At 42.2% G+C, this 21,286-nt stretch overlaps 1 protein-coding gene across 1 annotated transcript in view; it reads left to right on the forward strand.

The window, feature by feature from the left end:
* Positions 1-2,940: 2,940 nt before the first annotated feature.
* pik3c2g (phosphatidylinositol-4-phosphate 3-kinase catalytic subunit type 2 gamma) overlaps positions 2,941-21,286 on the forward strand; it is a 37,439-nt gene continuing 19,093 nt past the window's right edge. The window contains exons 1-16 of the mRNA XM_037682985.1: positions 2,941-3,317; positions 3,446-3,525; positions 4,501-4,658; positions 6,408-6,522; positions 6,646-6,757; positions 7,113-7,183; positions 7,337-7,400; positions 8,793-8,918; positions 9,081-9,111; positions 9,482-9,662; positions 9,802-9,924; positions 10,078-10,206; positions 12,215-12,329; positions 12,416-12,549; positions 12,633-12,821; positions 15,425-15,518. Of these exons, the coding sequence (XP_037538913.1) occupies positions 2,955-3,317; positions 3,446-3,525; positions 4,501-4,658; positions 6,408-6,522; positions 6,646-6,757; positions 7,113-7,183; positions 7,337-7,400; positions 8,793-8,918; positions 9,081-9,111; positions 9,482-9,662; positions 9,802-9,924; positions 10,078-10,206; positions 12,215-12,329; positions 12,416-12,549; positions 12,633-12,821; positions 15,425-15,518 (2,085 nt within the window). The 5' untranslated portion in view covers positions 2,941-2,954. The remainder of the gene's footprint in view (positions 3,318-3,445; positions 3,526-4,500; positions 4,659-6,407; positions 6,523-6,645; positions 6,758-7,112; positions 7,184-7,336; positions 7,401-8,792; positions 8,919-9,080; positions 9,112-9,481; positions 9,663-9,801; positions 9,925-10,077; positions 10,207-12,214; positions 12,330-12,415; positions 12,550-12,632; positions 12,822-15,424; positions 15,519-21,286) is intronic.

Here is a 21,286-nt window from a genome sequence, read left to right on the forward strand (position 1 = left end):
TATATTCAATTCAATTCAATAATACTTTATTAATCCCAAAGGGAAATTATTTTGTTGTTGTAACTCGTTATCCTCATTTCATTAAGAGATGTTATAGATGCTGATGGCTCTTGTAAAGGTCCATCCCTCAGTGGATCCTAAGAAACTGGCTGCAGATGCCGTCCGATCCGTCCACCCAGACTCGGCTGACCTCTCGGTTCCCCTGGACTGTAGGACCACCTGAATGCTGGGCAGAACTCCTCCCAGAGCGATGGCCACTCCTCCCAGCAGTCTGCCAAGCTCTTCATCGCTGCGGACAGCCAACTGTAGGTGCTGAGGGACGATCCTGTCCTTCCGCTGTCATGAGCCGTGTTTCCTGCTAGTTCCAGGATCTCAGTGGTCAGGCACTCGAGCACAGCTGGCAGGTAGATGAGAATGCATCCACATAACATCCTTTTCAACTCATTTGAGAGTTGGGACCATTGTTGAGATATTATTTGAGCTTTTGAGATGTTAATCAGCTGTTGTTTTTGTAGAAAACTGCCTTGTTGCCATGGTTACGCATCATAACAAATGTCCAAAGCCAAAAAAGTCTCAGTAAAAATCCTTCCAGTATATATATATATATATATATATATATATATATATGTATTCATACAATTATACAATTATAACAATTCATACAACAGAAACTTCAGAAGACTCAGGTGGAGGCCTCAACAATCGCCTGGATCAAAGACTACCTGACGGACAGACCACAGTTTGTGAGACTGAAGGGTTGTGTGTCTGACCAGGTGGTCAGTAGCTCAGGAGCACCACAGGGGACTGTACTCTCACCATTCCTTTTCACTCTGTACACCTCAGATTTCCAGTACAAAACAGACTCCTGTCATCTGCAGAAATATTCTGATGACTCTGCAGTGGTCGGGTGTATCAGAGAAGGACAAGAAGCTGAGTACAGGGAACTGGTGGATCACTTTGTGGCATGGTGTGGAAACAGTCATCTCATCTTGAATGTGAACAAAACAAAGGAGGTGATTGTAGATTTCAGGAGAATCAGGAACAGATCCAACCCTATTTTCATCATGGGAGAAGAAGTGGAGGTGGTGGAGAAGTATAAATACCTTGGAGTTCACCTGGACAACAGACTGGACTGGAAATGCAACAGTGTAGCATCTACAAGAAGGGACAGAGCAGACTGTACTTCTTGAGGAAGCTGAAGTCCTTCAACGTTCAACTGATTATCTTCTATAAGTCTGTTGTAGAGAGCGCTGTCTCTTCTGACATCATCTGCTGGGGTAGCAGCACCAGAGCAAGTGACTTAAAAAAGATCAACAAGCTCATAAAGAAGGCTGGCTCAGTTCTGGGGACTCCTCTAGAACCTTTGGAGATGATTGTTCAAAGAAGGATTCTTCATAAAATGAAGAACATTATAGACAACCCTCAGCATCCTCTTCATCAGACTGTCATACAACAACAGAGTGTCTTCAGTCAGAGGATTCTTCAAATCCGTTGTAGGACAGACCGCTACAAGAGATCCTTCCTGCCCACAGCCATCAGCATCTAGAACAACTCTTTAATGAAACCAGGATGAAGAGTTATAACATTTAATTTCCCTCTGGGATTAATAAAGTATTTTTGAATTGAATTGAATATGCTACTAGATCTAAAGCTAATTGAACAAATCATTCTAAAGAGACTAATCAGTGCTTTAGATCACATTCATACACTGATGGGACACACATCAGAGGCTATGAGGGGTTCAGTGTCTTGCCCAGGGACACTTCAGCATGTGACTGTTGGTGGATCCGAACCCCAAACTCTTGCATTGGAGGACGACTGCTCTAACCACTCAGCCACAGCCGTCCCAATAGGATAGATTCTTAAAGAAAACTAACAGGTCTGTGAGAGGTAGAATTGTTGGTTGGTAGGTGATCAAATACTTGTTTCATGCAATAAAATCCAAACTACTTTTTTTTAATCAAACAATGTGATTTTCTGGATTAAAAAAAAAAAAATTGTAGGTTCTGTCTCTTACAGTTGAAACGTACCTACAATAAAAATTACAGACCTGTCCATATTCTGTAGGTGGGAACACATGCAAAATTGGTGGTGTATCAAATCAAATACTTATTTTCCCCACTGTATCCCCCCCCCCCCCACACACACACACACGCATACTGTATATATAATAGTGATTGAAATGGTATTGGTATAAATGTAATGTGTGATATCCTGTTATTGGAACTGGTTTGGATCACTAAATGTATGTACTGTAATGTTGAGATCCCTCCAGCAGAGGGTAAGGTGTTCTAGCTGCCTGGAGGAGGAACAGGAGGAGGAACAGGAGGAGGAAAACACAGCAGCAGGACAGGTTCAACGAGCTCAGCATGGCTTTATTTTAGATTCCACCCTGACACAAGATGGGACTCTGGCTGGTTGAACTGTACTGGTAAGTTTTCAACCCAGCACCCACACTACTTTGGTTAAAAGTCATTGTTTGGATCTAGACCTAAACTGAAATTAAACTGCTTGTGCTGTAAATTTAGAAATCTTTTATTATAAGGTAATTTTCTTTGTTTATTGCATTTTTGCTTTCACTGATTCCAGATGTATTTACAGTTTGCACATTTTGTATTTATTGTACGTACAGAGGCTCAGATCATGTTAAAGTAAAACAAGTGTTTCAACGACACTCTGGCGCGCTCTGAGAGATTTCCTGTTAAGGTTTGAAAACTTGTTAATGATTAGTCTAACCTCGGTTTAGCTCCACTCATAAAAGGCTTCACTTGTCCTTCCTGCAATAAGTCACACACATAAAACTAATTTTGTAAAGAAAAATAAGTTTCTGATTTGTGGTTGCTTTAATTTTCTTATTCCATCATATAGTTCTTCATTTTGTCTGATGATGAAGTGAAGACTTGAAGAAAGCATTAAACACCTCCAGCAGAAGCAGACCTCCACAGGTTCATGAAATGGATTTCAAACGTCAACCAGAACCTCTCCAGAGACAATCCTCATTTGATGAGCCGTTGTCTCTGACGGATAATATTCAGCCTGTTTATGAAGTCATTGAAGAAAATGATGCAAGCAATAATTTTTATCAGAGGAACTTGAATGGTCTCCTAGGACCTTATGAACCCAAACCTGCAGAGTCTGGACCTCTTCAGACTCCCAACTATCAGGACACAATCCCAATACCAGCACCCAGAATAAGGCGTCAGAGCTCACCCATAATACCATGCCGTGTACCACCTCCTCTTCCCCCCAGGCCAAACAAAAAGCAGACAGAGTTTACTCCTAAACTTCTGCGTTCCATCACAGAAGTGAAGAGTTACGTAAGTATTTTCAGTTGGGTTTTTTGTTGTTGTTGGATGATATTCTAAGAATTCCCAATTCAAAATATATATTTTTTAAACTAGAGACCTTTTTAAAGTGTAACGTTGACGTGTTTTTTCTCACTTAGGATCCATGGTCTATCGCCCTCATAGACTCTCCAGAAGGCAGCACCAAGGAACTGGCTTCTTTTTGTGCTTCCACATCAAGGCAAGACAATGAAAGTTATGACATTGTTGGAAATAAAACCAATATAAATAAAACATCTCAAAGATTAAGATCCAAATTAAGAAAAAAAACCTTTATTAATCTCAAAAGGAAATTAAATGTTGTAGCTGTTATCCTTGTTTCATTAAGAGATGTTATAGATGCTGATGGCTGTAGGTAGGAATGGCCTCTTGTAAAGGTCCGTCCCACAGAGGATCCGAAGAAAATGGCCGCAGATGCTGTCCGATCCGTCCATCAGACTCTGCTGGCCTCTCGGTTACCCCGGGCTTCAGGACCGCCCAAATGCTGGGCAGAACTCCTCCCTGAGCGATGGTCACTTGTCTCAGCAGTCTGCCGAGCTCCTTGTCGCTGCGGACAATCGGCTGCTGGTGTAGAGGGACGATCCCGGTCCTTCTGCTGTCACAGACCGTGCTTCCTGCTAGTTCCGGGATCTCAGTGGTCAGGCACTCGAGCACAACTGACCAGGAGACGGGAATGCATCTACGGCACCTCCTTTTCAACTCATTTGTGATTTGGGGCTATAATCGAGATATTATTTGAGCTTTTCAGATGTTAATCTTCTACTCTCAGTTGTAAAAAAAAAAAAACACCTTGTTGCCATGGTTATGCATCATAACAAATGTTCAAAAGTAAAAAGGTTTCAGTATAAAACATTCCAGCTGCGTAGCATCCAATACCAGAGGAAGCAGTCATCCAAAAAATGTGATTTACATCCAGCAAAAAAGGAATTAAAGTTTCCAAAAGCAAAATCTCAGAATGAAAGTAACAAGCTACTCCAACATGCAGCCACTCCAAGTGGTGCAGTTCTAGAACACAGTTCTAGAACACAGTTCTAGAACACAGTTCTAGAACACAGTTCTCGAACACAGTTCTCCTTTGGTATTTACAGTATTTTTTTTCTTCTCATCTTTCACTTTCACATTGTCAAACCTGAATTTTATTTGGCTCCTTTGACAGGTTGATGTCACAGTACAAACACACAGACAAGGTCCACAACTCGGGCATTGTGTGGGGTCGACTGCTACACATCCACCCTGCCCTGCTGCAGCAGGTGGAGGTGACCGTCTGTGTGTCCACTGAGCAAAGTGATCACAAGCTTCCCCTCCCCACCCCGGGTAAGAACTCAAGAGTGAATGGGAAATGGACAAAACCTCAGAAATAATACAAGGTACTTACACATCCCAGGTGTGTATGTGAGAGCGCCGTACTCACTTAAAAAAATACAGGTACACACCTGGTTTTAGGAGGGTACTTATCTGGTATGTGTAAAGTACTATATTGGTACATATCTGGTACCTATTGGAACCAGGCTGTAATATGAAGTGATCTGTTTTCCTGTATTTGCAAAGTTAAGTGCTATGTGTTGTTATCATTTTATGTTCAGAGTCAGAGATTCTTTATTGTCATTCGCACCTCATGTGGTACATGTGATGGAGCGAAATTATGTACACATGGTCCCAGTTACGTCCAACAATAAAATGTATAAGAAAAACAGTAATAAGATCTAAGATATGAACTAAGAAAAACATCAACTAAATATACACTCAATTGTATGAGTTCCCATACAATTGTGAAATTAGTTTTCTGCATTTAACCCATCAAACCTGAGATACACCCAGGTGGAGCAGTGGGCAGTTATGTAAGCACCCAGGGAGCAGGCAGGGATTAGGTGTCTTGCTCAGAGACACCACAACATGTGGGCATGGCAGGTAGTCGAACCGCGACTTTCTGGTCCCAAGTCAGCTGCCCTACCTCAACACCATGCAGCCCCTTCTGTTCATACGTTTCTTCTTACCTGGTATGCACCTGGTATTACTGGGAAACCACATAAAGGTATTATGTTTGCTATACATATATAACCTGTTACATACAAAATATGTACCCAATAAGTACTCTATATGTACCAGCCAGGTAAGTATTAGGTATTAATGTGGTATGTACAGGCCACATATAAGGTCAGCATCCAATAAGTAGTACTAGGCACATACCCAATTTGCACTCAACATGTACCAGGTAAGAAGCACTTACTAATTATGTAAGTATGGAATAACAAGTTACTTCATAATAAAGCCCAGTCCCAGTGTGTACCAGGCACATACCTGGTAAGTACCAGGCACATATCTGGTAAGTACCAGGCACATACCGGCTCTATCTGTAAAAGGATACATATGAAAACTTTTATTATCTTTGATATTTAGATTTATAAGTCACATAATACAAGGTACTTACACATCCCAGGTGTGTATGTGAGATGTACCAGCTCAGTACTCACTTATTTAAAAAAAATTTAAAAATATTTAAAATGACTCCCAAGTGTCGGGCAGCATGGTGGCACAACTGGTAGAGCTGCTGCCTCTCAGCGAGCAGATTACCATGGTTCAAATCCCGGTCCGGGCCCTTTCTGGGTGGAGTTTGCATGTTCTCTCTGTGCATGCGTGGGTTTTCTCCAGGTACTCTAGTTTCCTCTCACAGACCAAAAACATGATGTTTGTCTAATTGGTAACTCTAAATTGTCTCTAGGTGAGAGAGTGAATAGTTGTTTGTCTCATTTGTCTTTATACGTGTCCCTGTGATGGACTTGCGACCTGTCCAGGGTGTCCCCCACCTCTCGCACAGTGATAGCTGTACATGGGCACCGGCGACCCCCGTGACCAAAATAGAAGAAGCGGCTAAAGATAATGGATGGATAGATGGATGGATGGACTCCAAGTGGAGTAATTTAATGTATTAGGCATGACATGGTTAGTCAGCTTTTTTTACAGTAGTCTGTGATACACCTATACTGACTGACATTTGTTGAGGAATAAAGTATGAACAGCTGTTGGCAGAGGTGTGTGGACTCTGACCTCTAATCTTTAATTCAGTAAACAGGAAGGTGAAGGATCTAATCGATCAGTTCTGCCAGCTGCTGGAGTTTCCTGCCAACACAAGTGGGGAATATGTTTTAAAAATGTGTGACACTGAAGAGTTTCTCAGAAAGTAAGTCTGTCCCCATATTTGTCTGCTAGTACAAACACATCAGGAATGTGCCTCTTCTTTCTGTAGATCTGTTTTCGTCAGAGGTGCGTTTATCAGTTTGTTGTTTTCTGCCTCTCTTTCCAGCGATGAGCTTCTTGGGTTGCACGAGACAATTCAGGTCTATTACAAGTTAAAAATGGTGATCAGTCTTCGAATGCTCCACAAAAACAACCTGAACCATCATCTGGCCCGAACCGTGAGTCAGTTCAAATTCCATTTCTGATCCCTCCCACGGATCAGATTACGTACCGAGCAGTTCTGGTCTTATCGTCAAACTTGTAACGCAGCTTTCAAAAGCACCTGTGATTGTCATCATCGTCAGAGTTATTGTAGCTGTAAACCTCTTCATCCACAAGTGTTGACTGCTTTCTTTACACTTACTCTAAACCCACTGCTAGCATTTAGCAGCAAATATAAAACGAAGTAAAAGGCAAATTATTATTTGTTTTTAGCTATGTATTAATTTTTTTCTGCTTTGTTTTACCTAAAACTTCCAGTCATGAAGTGAAAACAATCCTGATCAGTGTTTAAACCTTTGCTTGTTTTCTCAGGCTGAAGATGACATAACTGCAAGTCAACAGAACCAGTTCTTGTGTCCAGTCAGTGTCTACACCACCTCCAAGTAAGACCGGACAACCCTGGGCCTTTCACATCAGCATTTTGAATTAGTTGTCAGTCCAACTGTTCAGTGTGGTAAAAGTCAACCAGAGTTTGTTTGTTGAAAACACCGTCGGTGTGTGACTCGATCATCTGTGTGTTTTATACTTTGTGACAGGCTGAGCATGCTGGACGTTCTTGGTACTTACAACAGACTGATAGCAGATCTCATTAATACTAAGGTCAGAAAATAAAATACAACCAGTGGTGACTTTAATGTTTTAATCGAAGTATTTTTATTGGGTTTGCTTTATAGAACACACACACACACACAAAAACAGCAATAAAATCCTCTTCCATGCCGGATCAGCTGCACAGATGTGCATGCAATAGACAGGCACTGACATACTCTTAATATAAGACATCAATGGCTGCCAATTGTCCCAAAATCTCTCAACAGAACCTTTCAGAGTATATCTAATCTTTTCCACATGAATATGACACACAACCTCTCTCATCCAGTGTTCATATGCCGGGGGATGCAGATCCTTCCATCTGCATAAAACAAGTCTCCTGGCTAGAAGAGAGCTAAAAGCAGTCATATTCCTCTCACACTTGCTGAAGGATGCATCCACACGGGCCACCCTAAACAATGAAATGAATGCATGGGTGCATAGTTTTTCCACATATCCCAGAGAAAGTATCAAAAATACATTACCAATAGCCCCACAGCTTTGGACAAGTCCACAACGTGTGTAAGAGCGTAGCTGGAGTTTGTTTAGAACAGTTACATGCAGGGTCCAGGTTGGCTTTGATCTTGGACAGCTTGTCTTTCGGACCAGTGCAGCCTGTGCACCACCTTGGATTGAATTGCATCATGTCTCAGACAGACTGGGGATGAATAAATGTTCTGAATGATCCTTGTCCAGATTGAGTCTGTTATGGATTCCTCCAAGTCCGTTTCCCATTTCAGTTTAAGGGAGTCCAAACTGGTCTCATGGTATGAACTGTGCAGTATATATATCTTGCTGAGGGCCCCCCTTGGTATCAGACCTGCACTCCAAAATCTTAACCACAAAATGTTTAGAGGGGTACAAAAAAATACATCATTGTTTTGAAGGTTTATAAATTTGGAAGTGGCTTTCTGTGGAAAGGTTATGAACAATATAGTGCAAGTTATAAATAGTTCTTCATTCTGGAAAAACTGTTTAATTTTGACCAGCTAACATTTGAGAGGTTCCAAATCAAAGTAGTTTGCTGCAGCCTTCAATCAATTTATTCTAAAATAATTCATAGAGGTTCCTCCCATGTGCTGTTTTACAAACTTTACACCACCATCAGTTTCCTTTTTCAGTTATTCTGATAGAAAAATATAGGATTGTTGCTGGAACCCCCCAGGCTGGACAAAAATAATAGCATCTTCCTGATGTGTGCTTGTAGGTAATCATAAACCATGTAATGTACAATAAATGGCTAAATAAAGGTTTATAACAACTTTCCCATGAACCACTTTGAATTTGTTTAAGATTGGAGTTGTTATGGAATAACAGCAATCAGTTTTGGTCTTGGCTCCACTCAAACTAGCCGTCACGATGCTAATGTCTTGGTCTAACTGGGATATTTTCACTTTTCAGTCAGCGGCGAACATCTGTGAGGTTGTGGACACTGTTCACACCATCAGCAATCTTCTGTCTGGAATTACATGTCAAGAATTAGAAGATGCCATTGGTGGGGTCAACAGAGTCAGACGCACAAATCTGGTACGATGTCTGTACACATTTATAAAACTACTGTAAATTAAAATGACAATTTTATTAGAAACCCCTTTTATAATTTACTGAAATTATACTAAACATAAATATAAAGACAATAAATGCCTGTGGTAAACAATATCTGATGTGTTTCTCCTGTCTGTTTTACAGAGTGATGATGAAATGTCTGATTTTGAAACTGGTGAGTGGCTTTAAAGGCTTTGCCGTATGTGTGTTAGATGACAATTTGAAAGTGATACACAAAGATTTAGGAAACGTTGGCACAACTGCATCTAATACGGACATAAACATGACCTGATTACTAAATATCCTCCATGAAAAAGCAGAACTTAGTAAAGGAACCTGATTTTCTAAAAAAAAAAAAAAGACTTCTGTCTGCTGTCAGCTCCAGTTACCTTATCTGGTCCCACCCACCACTCAAAACCTTTACAGTGCCACGTGAAGTTTAGTTACAATCATCAGTCCAGCACATTTCAGTTCCAGGGTTTTATACTCGTAGAAAGTGAATCATGAGTGGATAAGTGTTGGCATGCTCTCTGTCTGTGTTTCAGCTTTGATTATGCTCAATGGGGCTCTGCAGAAAGTGCTGCAAATGTATTTTGACAATTTCCAGTCAGACTTCAGATCCCAAAGAATTATTGGCAGCCTTGCAGTCTATGACAGTGACAACAACCAGGACATCTTGCAGTTTAATATTGCATCAATCTACAAGCTGCTTCCTTCCTGGCTGAGGTCTGTCACACCCACATTCTGCTTCATGCATGTTCTTATCAGCACCAATTCATGCTCACAAACATGAAACACGTGTTGAACACGAAGAATGAATCAGCTGCTTTTCACGTTTGGTTTGTTTACTTGTTGTCTAATGCAGTTATGAGAGCTTTTCTGTAACCTGTGACGTGACTCATGGAGAAACAAAGATCTGTGACACTGGCGTTTCTGAAAATATCAGCACAGCTTTGTCCCACGCAAACAAGATCTACTGTAACCGCCTGTAAGCCAACAAGAATGACATTTACTGTCACTGTAAAGTAACTAAAGGTGTTAGCATAAAAAGCACAACATTAACTGTTGATGATGATATAGTGCAACAAATAGAAACCAAAGTAGAAGATATTTATAGTTTGTATGTACTTGTATATTTCAGTATGGTGTTTCCTGTCCCAGTAAATCAGCTGCCATACGAGTGCATGCTGACATTTCGCCTCAAAGGCACAAAGCGGAGCAGAAGCCCTGAGCTGTTGGGTTGGGCTGTGCTACCTCTGTACAGCGACAGGTGGGTTTTAGCTTCTGCAGCCTTTTGAAATTTCTTTAACCTTTATTCATACAGGTTAGTCTCACTGAGTCATCTGGACTCATTTTCAAAAGAGTCCTGATTTACACCGACAACACATATTGCAGACAATCTACAACAATAAAAAGCAATTAAAATAAAAATAGTGTCATAAAAACACCGTTACTGTTAGTAGCATGGTCCAATTAGCAGAGTGGTCCTGTTAGTGGTTCTGTTAGCAGTGTGGTCCTGTTCGTAGCATGGTCCTGTTAGCAGTTTGGTTCTGTTAGGTGTGTGGTCCTGTTAGTGTGGTTCTGTTAGTGTGGTTCTGTTAGCGTCAGGGTCTTGTTAACAGAGTGGTTTTGTTAGCAGTGTGGTACTGTTAGTAGTGTGGTTCTGTTAGCAGCATGGTATTGTTCGCAACATGGTTCTGTTAGCAGCATGGTCCTGTTAGCAGAGTGGTTCTGTTAGCAGCATGGTATTGTTCGCAACATGGTTCTGTTAGCAGCATGGTATTGTTCGCAACATGGTTCTGTTAGCAGCATGGTCCTGTTAGCAGAGTGGTTCTGTTAGCAGCATATATTGTTCACAACATGGTCCTGTTAGCAAATTGGTTCTGTTAGTAGCATGGTCCTGTTAATAGTGTGGTCCTGTTAGTAGTGTGGTCATGTTAGTAGTGTGGTTCTGTTATCATCATGGTCCTGTTAGCAGTGTGACCCTGTTAGCAAAGTGGTTCTGTTAGCAGCATGGTCCTGTTAGCAGGGTGGTACTGTTAGCAGCATGGTCCTGTTAGCAGCATGGTACTGTTAGCAGTGTGGTCCTGTTAGCAGCATGGTACTGTTAGCAGCACAGTCCCATCAACAGCATGGTACTGCCAGCGTGTGGTCCTGTTAGCAGCACAGTCCTGTCAGCAGCGTGGTACTACTAGCAGTGTGCTTCTGCTAGCAGCTTGGTCCTGTTAGCAGCATGATGATAATAATGATTGCAACAATGGACAATGACTGCCCTCCAGAACTGGGTCCAGCAGACACAGAACATTCAAAGTTCCCAGCGGAACCAAACTGTTCAGTCCATGCAGGCAGATGGAGGATCATGGAGACGGCCGCCATGACAGATTTAAACGTCTTTTTTTGTTGTTGTACTGATTAAAAATTCAAGTTTATTTTACTTTAAAATGGCTTAAGTGCTTGTTTTAGGTGAGATGAAATTCCCAATATATTGGAAAAATCTGCACAAATATTCTGACTGACATTAAAGCAATAGCTCAGATAAATTGAAATAAAGTTTTGTGTAAAGAATATGAACAGTTGACATCTTGTCTTATGCAGATAGTTCTTTGAACTGCCTTGGTTTGATAATACAGAGTTTGTTGTGCTATAGTTGAAGTTACACTCCATACCTGTGAAAAATATGTGTAAAAAAACTTTACATCAGTGTTGTGAAGTCAGATGATATTGATTAGATTTACTTAGGCCAAAACCAATAAAATTATGTTGTCATCGCCTCACATTCAGTTATGTTTGCCAACACAAGTTGCCATTCATTTTATTCTACTTCCCATTTTTACAAACAGATCTTTCAAAATTCTATCTTCAACCATTCTTAGATTAGGTTTTATTTTATTATGTATCATTAACTGTTATGGGGGCCGAGATGGTGTAGGGGCAGTGCAGCCGACTCAGGACCCAAAGATCCTGGGTTCAATCCCCTGTCATTGCACATCTTGTAGTGTCACTGAGCAGGACACCCAATCCCAAATTGCTCCCCAGTCACCTACATAGCTGCCCACTGCTCCACCTGGGTGCATCCCAGGTGCGATGGGTTAAATGCAGAGGGCCAATTTCGTCTTTGTATGGGAACATACCATGATGACAACACATAGCACTTTTTTATTATTATTATCAATGTTCTTTATTATCTTGAGACCTGATTTTACCATAATGACTGTGTAACCACTTTAAGTGTTTGTTAAGGTAAAATTACTGACCTTTAATTTGCACACTCTGTTTAGGACTCTTGTAAGAGGAACAGTCCTGCTCAGCCTTTCCACTCTTGCTGAACTCCCTTTTCCTCCCTCTCCTGCCCTGTCTGACCTCCACAAACAGCCCATAGGAGTCATAATACAGGTCAGAAGTACCCGACGACTCTGCCCTCATGTTGACCAAATCACACAAATGATTTCTAAAACACCCTACCCTTTCTTGTTTTTCAGCTTGAGTTTAATGATGACTTTGAGTGGGAGTATCGCAGGCCTGTGGCTCTTCCCGGATCAATCAAATTCTCCCAGCCTTGTCAGGAAGTGCAAAAGAAAATGTTGAATATTTCCAAAAAGAATTGCCTCTGCTTGTGAGTAGAATTATTATTTTTTTTCCTTTTGTAAGATTGTTTTTGCTGTAACAAGACTAAGAAAACAATATTTCTTTTACAAGTTTATCAGAAAATGAGAGGTCTTTCCTATGGAGTAAACATTTCTGTAGTGACAAATCAAGCACCTTCCTCCACCTGTTGCTCGCTGGCGTCCCTGATTGGCAGCCTCAAAACTTAACAGGAATCTATTCCGTAGTAGACAACTGGCTCATCCACCTACCTGAGGAGGCTCTTTTCCTGCTCACTGCCAGGTAAGCAGCCACAGGTTCACATGCACACAGACATAAAAGCACATATGAATCCAGAAATACTGTTTTGTTTGTTTTACATCTAATTTACTACAACTAGATCACACCCCTGCTTACTCTTGGAGAAAATAAGTTAAATTTAAAATAAAACTTATACAACCGCCCAAGAAATGTAGGGAAAACAGTATGGAGCGGTTAGAGCAGTTAGCCTCCAAAGAAAGAGATGGGGGTTCAATTCCACCAGCAGTCACATGTTGAAGTGTCCCTGGGCAAGACACTGAACCCCTCATTGCCTCTGATGTGTGTCCCATCAGTGTATGAATGTGATCTCAATCTCTGATTAGCCTCTTTAGAATGATTTGTTCAATTAGATTTGTAGAGATGTAGTAGAGTGATGTGTGAATGAGTGTTGAAGGTAAATGAGGGCACAGCTTGTGTTGTAAAGTGCTTTGAGTATCTTGATTAAATAGAAAGACTCTATATAAGTACAGTCTACTTACCATTTCCATTTACACAATGCACTCACGGAGATATTAAGTTCTACAGGGTATAATGAGACTGATTAGGGTTGACAGAAACCATTCAACAGAGTATAATTTTGTCCTGAATATGACTGGTCACTGATACGACAAAGTAAAGTTAATTTTGTTTGATTTTGTTTTGTTCATCTTGACATGATCCTGCTTTAATGTAGTTGAACCCACATGCAAGCAAACAATGGGAGACTTCCAGGTAAAAATAAGTCATTTGAATTTATTAACAAAACAAACCAAAGCTGACAGGGCAGCAAAAAGCTACTCTTAGGAAGATGACGAGAGGAACAGAACATGACAGCCTTGACAGGACAATGCACGGACAAAGGAGGAACACAGAGACGCTGACTTTATACAGACACTAACGTGATGATAAACACCTGAGGTGATTGGAACTGGAGACAGGTGCAACAGGAACTGAACAACAAGGAGAGAGAAAACTTGGGAGTGCATGAAAACACAAGGATTACAATTAAAGAAATGACAGAACAAAACAAAAACCCACACATCTGGCTTCTAGGAGCCTGACATTGATCAACACAGATATTCAGAATTCTAAAGCTGGGTATCAGTTGTCCAACTTGGCAAACACATTATATGCACAGAGCATAATATGACTGGTTATAAACTGTCAGAGAATTTTTGATCAAGGGTTCTGAATAATTTGTGTTTTTTATATAGTGTGGCTGAGATGGCTGAGAAACATATTCCACTCAGCCCTTAGAACCTGCCGTCTACCAAAACAATCTCAAGTCAATCTGGAGGCCAGCTCGCTGACTTGCAGTGCGTCCTTGGCATCATTGCCATACACAAGCCCTATACAAGCAGTGCAAGAGTTTGGGTCGCATTGCCGGTGCTATGTCGGACCCCTTCAGGGTGGGAGTTGGACTCAGCCATGGCTGCCTGTTGTCACTGATTCTGTTCATAACTTTTAAGGACAGAATTTCTTTGTGCAACCAGGGCGTGGAGGGACTCTGGTTTGGTGGCCTTGGGATTCCTTCTCTGCTTTTTGCAGATGATGTGGTCCTGCTGGCGTCATCGTGCCTGGATCTTCAGTTCTCATGCAGCCAAGTGTGAAGCAGCTGAGATAAGAATCAGCACCTCCAAATCTGAGACTGTGGTCCTCAGTCAGAAAAGGGTGGATTGGTTTCTTCAGGTCAAAGGTGAGGTTCTGCCTCAAGTGGAGGAGTTCAAGTATCTCGAGGTTTTGTTCATGAGTGAGGGAAGAATGGAGCGTGAGACTGACAGACAGATTGATGCAGCATCTGCAGTATTGCGGACTCTGTGCTGGTCCATTGTAGTGAAGAGAGAGCTGAGCTGTGAAGCAAAGCTCTCAGTTTACCGTTGAATATACGTTCTTACCCTCACCTATTCACGAACTCTGGGTAGTGACCAGAAGAATGAGATCGCAGGTACAGGCGGTTGAAATGAGTTTCCTCTGCAGGGTAGCTGGACTCTCCCTTAGAGAGAGGGTGAGAAGTTCATTTATCCGGGAGAGACTCGGAGTAGAACTGCTGGTCCTCTACATCAAGAGAAGCCAGTGGAGGTGGTTTGGGCATCTGGTAAAGATGCCCCCTGGATGCCTCCCTAGGGAGGTGTTTCGGACATGTCTGACTGGGAGGAGACCCCGGGGAAGACCCAGGACACGCTGGAGCGACTACGTCTTTCAGTTGGCCTGGAAATGCCTTGGAGTCCTTCAAGAAGAGCTGGGAGAGGTGGCTGTGGAAAGAGACGTCTGGACCACCCTGATTAAGCTGCTGCCCCCACTATCTGTCTTAGGAATAAGTGGAAGATAATGGATGGATGGATGGATGGATGGAAACATATATTTTTTGAAACGGCATTCATTTGGCTAACCATTAGACTTAGAGAAAGATATTTTCCTCTCTTCCAATAGTCTGTGCTCTCTGACTTATGTCACAATGTATAATGATGATAGTAATGATGATAATAACTATTTGGCAAAACAGAACATCATTTCAAAGTTGACTGGATGCTGTTCCATTAACCATCTCATATTCTTGGTATTGTTTTTTTTTTTTTGGGTTTGTTTTTCTACATTTACTTTTTCAGTTTTCCTGATCAGACTGTTCGACTGGCTGCCGTGCAGTACTTTAAAGAGATTCCAGATGGAGAACTCGAGATGTATCTGCCACAGCTGGTCCAGGTTAGCAAACAAACACACATCTGTAACAATTACAAACAGAATTTATTCTCAGCCCTTCACATGTGTCATATATCGTTCTTGGTCTTGGGTGTGTTGATTCAATTCAATGTATTTTTATAGCGCCAAATCACAATAGAAGTTTTCTCAGGGCACTGTACAAAAACATTCACATACATAAAAAGCCTGTTAGTAAAAGTTCTCTATCTAAGTAAATCAGCAGATTGTGTTGAATCTTCACTTCGTCAGTCTCCCATCCTGAGCAAGCACAAAGGAAACAGTGGAAAGGAAACACTCCCTTTTAATAGGAAGAAACCTCCAGCAGATCAAGGCTCAGGACAAGCGGCCATCTGCTTCGACTGGCTGGGTTTAAGAGGACAGGAACGAGGAACAAACACAGAATGGCAGGTCCAGGTGTATTTTCTAAAGGAGGAAATACAAAAAATACGTTAAGATAGAAATAATTACAAATACAAACAAGTAGAGCAAGTAAAGACAGCAGCAGAGTGAGGAAATGTGGCCAGTTTGTCCTCCAGTAGTCTAAACCTGTAGCAGCATAACTAACGCCTAGGGCTGGATCATATGGCCAAAACTTTTATCACAATATATTTCTTAATTTCAGTCGATAATGATATAATTTGATATCGATATAAACAATAGAAAAGCCTCAGAAAAACTGTACAAATAAATTAATGTTCAGCTTTTATTTGTATTTAGCCTTCAAAATTTTTTGAAATTACCATCAAATAAACATAAAATTTTCAACTTTGTCATTATTAATAGTTTTAACTTTAAATAACATAACCTAACCCATGCAGCAAATGTCTGCATTTGTTCAAATTGTGTTTAAGTTCAAGTTGTATTTATTTGTCATATGCTAGGTTAACACAGGGTTAACAGCACTGCTTAGTATGAGAAGAACCGATTTGACTCACTAAAAAAATCAAAGAACAAACAAGAACTGCTAAAAGCACGCAATAAGGGTACACAACAAAAGTACAAAAAGTGAAAAAGTATTTATAATATTTGCAATGATCTAAAGAGAGATATTGAAAAACAACATGGTAGAATATAATGGTGCAAAATATAATGGTGCTGCATGGGTTTCTCTTTTGATACCACTGGGGGGTGTTGTTTCAGGGACAAGTTGGCTCAAACTTTTATTGTGCTTCATTTTCTGACTCTCAGCATTTTCTATCGAGTGGAACAAGTTAGATTTGTTCCCACCGCTAGATAGAACGACTCTCCGTCACATTTTGCAGCACACTGAAACCTGCAGTTTATCGGATCTTAGATAGCCGAACCACTTCCACACCGCCGAATTAGTCTTTCCACTCTTATCAGTTATGTCATCTGCTTTCTCTTCTCTTGTGAAAGCTTGTTCAGTTACATTCTGACGGAGCTCATTTTGAAGCGAAAACAACAAGCATTGGAGATTAGCCTAGCCTAGCCTGCTACCACTAACGCCTTCTGGACTTGAGCTCTGCGTAACATCTACATCACTACCGCACACGTACGTAGTTGTGTCGCAGCTTTTTCTGTTCGGGTTGAAACTGAAGCGGCCGCTTCAACCCGAACAGAAAAAGAAATGTCAGTGAAACGTAATCCTATCAAAATATCGAAAATTTGCTTAAAACTCATATCATCGTTACTGAATAAAAGTATATTGCGACATATATTGATTTTGAATTGTTGTCTAGCTCTATTAATGCCCCTTTTCCACCACTCCTACTCAGCCCTACTCTGCTTTGCCCGCTCAGATCAGCTCTTTACATGTTGCATTTTCACGATACTTCAGGACCGGTTCTGGAGGCGTGTCCAGAATCCAAAATCCTGCTAATGAACTTTTAATGAACTTTAGTTCACCGAGTGAGAGTTCTGCGATGAGTTAAACTCAAAGCAGTCTGCTCCTCAGATAAATATATTAAATGTTAAATTATTATTTTTAAATATGAATGTTTCAGTTAACTTATTTTATATATAAATTTTTATGTTCAGTTTCTGTTGTGATTTGGCACTATATAAATAAACTGAATTGAATTAAATCTGATGAACCAGATTCTACAAAAACATCTATATTTAAAATTCTATATTTTTCTTCATCATTTCATGTATTTGCACTCCATGTGTCTACTTTCATTGTCCAATTTAGATATGTGGTTTTGTTTCTTGTATACAGATTATTTTATTTTAGCTTTGAATTAAAGTGTAATTCTTGTTTTGTGATTTGTACATCTGTGGGTTAGAATAAAGTTGAACGAAAGGCTGTAGCTCTTCTTTAAACATATTTGAGGGAAATATTCCTGAGAGTTCCAATAATTTTATCTTTTTATGATTTTTCAGCTGAATTAACTTTAAATAACAGATTATTTAATAAAGTCAAAGTGAAAACAGGATTTCATTATAAAGCCGGCACGGTTTATTTATTTTTAATCTTCACTGATAAAAAAAAAAACATTATTTTTTATACATAAAATGTTAACATAAAAAACATTTCCACCCTCCGTCCCGTTCCTCACATCTGCCAGGGCTTGGAATCCAGCATTTGTGAGGCCGGGGTCCGGGTTCGGACCCCGCCCTTGCGTGCTTCAAAGGGTCGGCAGCTCGTACGATCCTCCGCGGTGACTCCGTTCACTCTGAATTTTGTCGTTGGTCATCAAACACAAAAAAAAATGCCTGGACTTGGATTAGAACACAGTGTTGTCATTATTGTTTTTAAAATCTTAAAAATAGATCCCTCTGCTGTTCCACATTCGGAGAAATTGCAAATGGTGGATCTATGAAAAGTTTCTGAGAGAGATCCAGTGACTCCTCCCCCTGACCATTCAGTGACTGACAGTGTTCTGACGTCACGTTTAGGTGCCGACTCAGCTCGAACGGTTCCACCAAAGAAGCAGGGACAAAAAAGGGGACTGAATCAGCTAAAAAGTACTAGTGGAATAGCGCTCAAACCATAGCGAGCTGAGCAGAGTTGGGGTTGAGTAGGAATGGTGAAAAAGGGGCATAAGAGATAGCTCAGGAAACCCAAGCCATCCCTAACTATATGATTTATCAACATGGAAAGAATGAAACTACTTAATCCTAATCTTAAATGTAGACAATGTGTCAGCCTCACAGACAGAAACTGGAAGTTGGTTCCACAAGAGAGGAGCCTGATAACTGAAAGATCTGCCTCCCAGTCTGCTTTTGGAAACTTTAAGAACCACAAGTAAGCCTGCAGTCTGAGAGCTCAAGGCAAAACGAAAGTTACGTATGTAACTACGGTTCTATGAATCCTGGATGACCACCAGAGGGCAGTGTTGAAAGCACTGAATGTTCTCCGCGCATGCGCTGTTCGAGTAGTAATACCAACGGAGTCACAGGTGTGACATGGATGACCAATCAGAGGCTATATAGCCTGATGTCATCCGTGGCTCTGCTCCTACAGAATCTTCTCACGGGATGCAAGGATTCTGAGTGACAGAGAAGCTCTGATGATCATCCGGGATTCATAGAACCGTAGTTACATACATAACTTTCGTTACATTTCATCCCTCCTGACCACCAGAGGGCAGTGCTGAAAGTACTGAATGACTAATACCAACAATGTCACAAGGAATCCTGAGTACACACCACACTGAGGAGGCCCAGAGGACCCTTGCAGAAGAACCTGGCCCAGGGGATGAGGGGTGGCCATGTTAACGCTATAAAATCTGGTGAACGTGCTTGGGAAAGCCCATGATGCAGCAGCACATATTGCTTCCAGCGGAACCCCCCTCAGGGCTGCCCAGGAAGCAGAGACACTCCTGGTAGAGTGTGCCTTCATGCCGACTAGCAGGGGGCCGTGCCCTGCGGCATGGGCGTGGCAAAAGACATCCACGATCCAGTGGGAGAGGTGCTGTTTGGAAAGAGGACAATGTAAGCTAGGGCCTCCATAACACACAAACAGCTGGTCTGAACGTCATATGACTGCAATAGCTGCAACGTATGCCTCCAGTGCTCTCACTAGGCACAATAATCCAGACTCCTTCCCAGGCGTGGGCTGAAAACGTGCCGGCCTCAATGGTTGGTTACAGTGAGAGTGAGATAACACCTTTGGCACAAACACAGTGTTTGGCCACAAGGTAACACCAGAGCCCTCAGGGCCCCACCTGAGACATGAGGGGCTGACAGAGAGCATGTAGCTCTCCGACCCTCTTTGCTGAGGCAATAGCCAACAAAAAAGCCATCTTACATGAAAGCCACTTGAGGTCCGCCTGCATCAGAGGTTCAAACTGAGGGCGGCACAGAGCTTCGAGAACCAAGGGCAGATCCCAACCTGGTTGTCGTGAAGCCGTCGACGGGTGTAACCTACGGGCACCACGCAGAAAAAAGAGAGACTAGATTATGGCTCCCCACCGTATAGCCATCAATGCTGGTGTGATTAGATGATATTGCCGTTACATAAACTTTAAGCGTTGAAGTAGAGCAACCCTTACCAAGGAGAGACTGGAGAAACTCCAGAATGGTGGGTACTGTACAGGAGACTAGATCCTCATTGTGATCAGAACATCATTGGGAAAACAGACGCCACTTATTTTTGTACTGCTGATGAGTAGAGGATGCCCTGGCGGCCAGGATGGTGCGTCTGACGGGGCTCGAAACTCCAGTCAGCTGCTATCCTAGCCTCACAGTGGCCACACCCACAGCCGAAGACGATGATGATTGGGGTGCCATATCAGTCCCCCCAACTGAGACAGCAAGTCCCTCCTGGTCGGAAGACACCATGGGACGCCCTGACATAGATTTCATAGCAGTGGGAACCATGGTCGTGCTGGCCAATATGGAGCCACCAGCAGCATCCTGTGGTCCTCCTCGAGGACTCTCTGAAGGGTCGGCCAAATTAGAGAAAGGGGTAGAAAGGTATATAGAAGGACCCTTAGCCAAGGATGAGCCAATGCGTCCTGGCGCAGTGCACTCGACGCCCCCGTAAGGGAGTACCAAAGGGGACACTGAGTCAACTCCTCTGTCGCAAACAGGTCTACCTCTGCCTGACCAAAACAGTCCCAGATCATCAGCACTATGTCGCTGTGGAGGGGCCACTCTCCCAGAGCAGACCCCTGGCAGGAGAGAAAATCTGCGACCTTATTGTGTCGCCCTGGTAAGTATGCCGCTCGCAGAGTGGACAGGCGAGGAGAAGCCCATTCCAGGAGCTCTCTGGACACTTTCAGAAGTTGTGCTGACCTGGTGTCCCCCTGGTGGTTGATGTGGTAGACAACAGAGGTATTGTCTGACCGAACGAGAAAATGCCCCCCTTCCAGGTGGGGCAGGAAGTACCTGAGTGCCAAATGTACTATGCACAGCTCCAGCACATTTATATGCTTGGAGCGGTCCTTTTGACCCCAGCAACCCTAAACCGCTATGCATTGCCACACAGCACCCCATCTCTGATGAAGTTCTGCATTGCTAAAGCCCATTGCTGCTGTCACACCACTAGTTCCCTGAAGGGATGCGGAGAGGGAAAACATGAGGTGCACCATGGAATTGCAGAGGCGGTCAGTATGCGCTCTGGCATAATAAGCTCTGCAGAGGAATTCCTCCGTGATGTGACACTGAGCTTGTGGGCACTGAATATCACTGTGCAGAGCCTCTTCTGGTGACACGATGAGCGAGACAACAGCAGGTTCGATCGCCGACCTGTGATCCAAGCCCGCTACAGCTGGCTCATGCAGAGCTGCCAACACTCAGCCATCTGCAGAGAGGTACTGTATTGTGAAATTCTTTATCAAAAGGGCTCGTGAAACGGTCGGCAC

The sequence above is a fragment of the Nematolebias whitei genome, chromosome 10, assembly GCF_014905685.2.
Source record: "Nematolebias whitei isolate Nwh7 chromosome 10, NemWhi1, whole genome shotgun sequence".
NCBI lineage: Eukaryota > Metazoa > Chordata > Actinopteri > Cyprinodontiformes > Rivulidae > Nematolebias > Nematolebias whitei.